This window comes from Microtus ochrogaster, chromosome 10 (genome assembly GCF_000317375.1).
Source record: "Microtus ochrogaster isolate Prairie Vole_2 chromosome 10, MicOch1.0, whole genome shotgun sequence".
NCBI lineage: Eukaryota > Metazoa > Chordata > Mammalia > Rodentia > Cricetidae > Microtus > Microtus ochrogaster.
In genome coordinates, this window is record NC_022016.1 from 85024777 (window position 1) to 85029993 (window position 5217).

At 51.5% G+C, this 5217-nt stretch overlaps 1 protein-coding gene across 1 annotated transcript in view; it reads left to right on the plus strand.

Moving 5' to 3' along the window:
• The window catches only part of Plod1 (procollagen-lysine,2-oxoglutarate 5-dioxygenase 1), a 30114-nt gene that overhangs the window by 20461 nt on the left and 4436 nt on the right, over positions 1-5217 (plus strand). The window contains exons 13-17 of the mRNA XM_005353742.3: positions 482-623; positions 2035-2148; positions 2741-2806; positions 3401-3505; positions 4907-5053. Of these exons, the coding sequence (XP_005353799.1) occupies positions 482-623; positions 2035-2148; positions 2741-2806; positions 3401-3505; positions 4907-5053 (574 nt within the window). The remainder of the gene's footprint in view (positions 1-481; positions 624-2034; positions 2149-2740; positions 2807-3400; positions 3506-4906; positions 5054-5217) is intronic.

The following is a 5217-nucleotide window of genomic DNA, read 5'->3' on the forward strand; positions in this document are numbered from 1 at the left end:
AAAAAAAAAAAAAAAAAGAACTGGCAAGATGGCTCAGTGAGTAAGGGCACCTGTTGCCAAGTTTGACAACCTGAGTTTGGTCCCGGAGACACACATGGTGGAAAGAAGAGAACCAGCTCCCAAAAGTTGTCCTCTGATCTCCTCTCATGTCCTGTGACTCAAACATGCATACACACATACACACACACTCGCACATGCATGTATGCAAAATAAAATAAAGACAGAAAAGTCCAGATTAGCACCCTCAGATGAATGCCCCTCCCCCTGCCACCCACCCTGTGTGCACCTACTGCACCACGATACCATTTGTGACTTCAAGTTCAATAGACTTGAACTTCCCACCCTTCTGCCTCAGCCTCCCAAGTTGTGTGTCCACACCAGGTTATTTATATTTTTGATAGAACCTTTTCTTCTGGGCTCCAGGCTCTCAGGCTGTGAGCCTTCCTGCTAGACTGTGACCCTGTCATTTCGTCTCCTGCAGCGGTGTCTGGAACGTGCCTTACATCTCAAACGTCTACCTGATCAAGGGCAGTGCCCTGCGGGCCGAGCTGAAGCATGCAGACCTGTTCCACTACAGCAAGCTAGATGCCGACATGAGCTTCTGTGCCAACGTCCGGCAGCAGGTCAGTGGGACTCTTGGGAGGTCCTGGTGCCAGGTGTGTGTCCTCCAGCCTTGACCAGCACACTGGGCTAGCTTGTCACCGTAGGCCCAGGAGCTTCTGAGGGGCCAGCAGGGCCCTCTGGGCACTGGGTGTGAGGCCGTTCCTCAAGTCTGCAGAGACCAGGGACTGGTTGTTGAACTGTCTGTGTCTCTTTTGTTTGTTTCGTTGATGTTTCAAGATAGAACCTTTAGGCTATAATAGACCCCAATTCCTGATCCTCCTGCCTCAGTCTCCCAAATTCTGGAATTACAGATGTGTGATGCCATATCCAGTTTATATATAATTTTGATACATCCTAAAGGAGATGTAAACTCTCTGCCTCAGTGGAGACTGAGAAGTTGGTCCAAGAGACAGTGTGTGTATTTTTGTTTTGTTTTGTTTTTTGATTTTCAAGACAGGTTTTCTCTGTGTAGCCCTGGCTGTCCTGGAACTCGCTCTGCAGACCAGGCTGGCCTCAAACTCAGAGATCTGCCTGCCTCTGCCTCCCGAGTGCTGGGATTAAAGATGTGTGCCACCACCACCTGGCTTTGTATATTGTTTTGAAATAGGATCATACTGACTTTGAACTCCTGATCCTCCTGCTTCTGCCCCCTAAGTGCTAGGATCATAAGCGTGGGTCGTGACACCTGGTTCCCACGGTAGATTTATTTTCTAATGTTGGGATCAAACTGAGTGTCTCACTTATTAATGTGGACCTTTTTCTCTTTGTATGTGTGTACACATATACGCGTGTGCACGTATGTCTCACGGTATGCATGTGACGATGAGGAATCTTCATGGAGTCAGTTTTTTTCTCTCCACCTTTACAGAAGTCCCAGGGATCATACTCGGGCTGTCAGGCTTTATATATACAGTGTTCTGCCTGCATGCCTGCAGGCCAGAAGAGGGCGCCAGATCTCATTACAGATGGTTGTGAGCCACCATGTGGTTGCTGAGAATTGAACTCAGGACCTCTGGAAGAACAGTCAGTGCTCTTAACCTCTGAGCCATCTCTCCAGCCCCAGGCTGTCAGGCTTTTATCCACTGAGCCATCTCGCAAGGGCAGATGCATTTGTTCTAATGCGACAGCCTGCTTAGGTTTTTCCCTGTGACCAACATGTCAGGATCACAGCCCTTGGCAGTGCTCTTGCCTTGCAGTCTTGAGGCTCTGGGTTCAATCCCCAGTGATGCAAACAAGAAAGGGCAAGCGAATCCTTTTCTTTTATTTTCAGTCCTCCAGGAAGCCTTCCCTGATTGCCTCTCGGGGGTGGGGGAGCTGTGCTGGGTGCTGGGTCTTGAACCTCGTAAGCTTGAATCTGGTGGTGGAGTGCTCACTTCCCCTCCTTGGGGTGTGCAGGGTGAGAAGGCTTTTCCAGCTGTCTGCTCTCCATAGGAGGTGTTCATGTTCCTGACCAACCGCCATACCTTTGGCCATCTGCTGTCCCTGGATAACTACCAGACCACCCACCTACATAATGATCTCTGGGAGGTTTTCAGCAACCCTGAGGTGAGACCTGGGTGGGTGGGACTCGGGCTGGAAGTCGGAGAGACTCCATTTCACTAATCTTGTGGCCAGAGACCCCCGCATGACCTGTTTTCCACAAGTCCCCCGTTTACCTCCAGGTCTCTAGTATAGAGGGAACCTTAGGCACAGCGCCATCTAGTAGAGCAGAGAGCTGTGACTTATTTGAGCCTTTTTAACCTTTGGATCTCACTTATCTGGTTTCTGACATTGATCTTCCCTGGCTTGGCTTACCCCTGAGGCTGGCTCAATGATTAGAGGAAGCAGCAGTTGTGACAGCATGTGACAGTATACCTAAATGACAGGGTTTGTCACTCACGTGGGTGTTTGTGCACGCCTGTACACAGACACATCCAGACCCACAAATGTAAGTATCGGTGCAAATGTGAGATCCTATACGTCCAGACCTTACTCCCACACCCAGCAGGCACCGGTGTTAACCTGTCTGCCTCTCTTGAATTTGTACCGACTCAGGTTTTGAGGGCCCTGAAGGCTGAAGACTGCCCGAGAATGTCCCATGCTTAAGGGCCAGGCGTGGGGGGACCCCGTTCCTTGTTACATTTTCTATTCTCCACAGGATTGGAAAGAGAAGTACATCCATGAGAATTACACCAAGGCTCTGGCGGGGAAGCTGGTGGAGACGGTAAGGGGCTCACATCCCATGCTTGCTGCTGTGGGAGTACACGGGGTGGAGCTTGAATGGGGGCGGAGAGGGAAGAGGGGCACCTTTCAGTCTGCCACCCCCGGCAATGCTTGGGATGGGTTGGCCTCTTTCCCCAGCAGCACTTTCCAGCTGAGGTCTGTAGACGCTTTGACAAGAAGGACGGAACTGCTGGGTATGGTGGTCTAGGCCTGTGATAGCAGAATTCAGGAGATGGAGGCAGGATCAGGCGCTCAAGGAAGAGGAGGAGGGACCAGCCCAAATCTGCCTCTGAGCCAAGAATGAGGGATGGGGGCTCCGTCCTCTCGTGTCCGTGGTCTCTGCCCTAGGTGTACATTCTCCCAGCTGATGGTAGCTGTGGCTGTTACCTTGTCTGGAAAGTCTTGTCTGATCTCCCTCGATCGTCTAACCAGCACCCACCAAGCCCTGACTCCTTGGGGACACTCAGAGAGTCCCCGAGGCTCAGGGAGTGGGCTGCAGGAGACTGACCAGGAACTCCACAGGGGATCCCACAGTTTGAGGAGGACATGGTGCTGTCACTCTGGACGCCTGTGATGGAGTCTCCCCTCTTTCTAGCCTTGTCCGGATGTCTACTGGTTCCCCATCTTCACGGAGGCGGCCTGTGATGAGCTGGTGGAGGAGATGGAGCACTATGGCCAGTGGTCCCTGGGCGATAACAAGGTAGTGCCATGGACAGCTGGGAGGCTGTGCCTTCACCCAGGATGCCCTTCTGGGCTCTTCTCCTGGTTACCTAGCCAGTCTGCCCAGGACTCTTTACTTTCAGGGTGCAAGCAGGCAAGAACACACGATTCAGAAACTGGGAGTGTTGGTCCCCAAGCAAACAATGTGGCCTTGAGCTGCCTTAAAGTGAGGTTGAGGGTTTTCATTTCCTGCCTTGTTATTTATTTGTAATGCTTCAGCTTCCTGCCCCAGGCAAGCATGTGAAATGGGGAGAAACGAGCCAACGGGACAAAGGGCACTGGGTACCAGGTCTAAGTTCATTAGACACCTGATGCAAGTGGTGCGGTGAACATTTGTTCTCAGGAATCCTTGGCCTATAGGACTTGGGAACTTTCGGCATTACCTTTAAAGATGCATGAGTTCCTAGATCCATGCCTGATCCAATTGACTGATCTCTGACCCTACTGTGTGCCTCTTACTGACTGATCTCTGACCCTACTGTGCTTCTGGTTACCTGCCTAACCTAGGTATTTTGGTGTCTGGGCAAACAGGCACAGTCCATGGACCCCAGAGCTTCAGTGAATGGTTCCCATCCCCCATCCTGTTCCCCCCACCACCACCTACACTCCCACATCGTCTCCCCCAGTTCTATGCCACTTCTTTTTTTTTTTTAATTATTTATATGTTATGTATTCTGGCCTGCAGGCCAGAAGAGGACACTAGACCTCATTACAGATGGTTGTGAACCACCATATGGTTGCTGGGAATTGAACTCAGGACCTTTGAAAAAGCAGGCAATGCTCTTAACCGTTGAGCCAGCCCCTCTATGCCATTTCTAAGAATTAAAACACCGTGTAGTTCAATAGCGGAACACCTGCCTAGTGTTGCAAGATTCTGGGTTCAGTTCTCAGCACCAAGACAAAGCCCCATCCACCCATTCATTATCTCCTGGTTTCTGAGGGTCAGGATCCAGGTGTGCCTTATCCAGTCCTTTGCTGGGGGTCTCACAAACCTGCAGACTAGGGGTCTGCTGGAGCTGTTCTTTATCTCTGGATTGTCTTCTCATTATCAGCTCATGTGCTATTGGAGCACGCCAGTTCCCTAAAGCTGGAGACCTTGGAACCGCTGGGTTCTCCAAGGCCAGCAGGCACCATGACCTGTCTTTTAAAGAGTCTCCTTTAAAAGGCTCACGGTTTAGAACTGACCAACCAGGATGACCTCCCTGTTGATTAACCCAAAGTCAACAGATTGGGACTTTAATAGCATATGCAACCCCCACCCCACCCCGCTTTGCCATATAATGTCCCATTCTGTGCCAAGGTCAAGGGGAAGAAATGAGTCAGAGCCAGAGCCTGGGAGTCCGGGTGCCATCTTGGGTTCACTATCCGTGATCACTTCCAGGACAACCGCATCCAGGGCGGCTATGAAAACGTCCCCACTATCGACATCCACATGAACCAGATCACCTTCGAGCGGGAGTGGCACAAGTTCCTGGTGGAGTACATCGCGCCCATGACAGAGAAGCTCTACCCTGGCTACTACACCAGGGTGGGTCTGCCTGTGGGGGGGGCGGCAGGATAGGGGATGCTGGGCACAGTTCCAGCCTTAGGGAGAGGCTAGATGTTTGCTTCCCAGGGAAGAGTAATATCTCCACACATTAGGTGAGGTATGGAGGGGGATGTGGTGTGTGTGTGGGGACCCTCAGCCTGGTC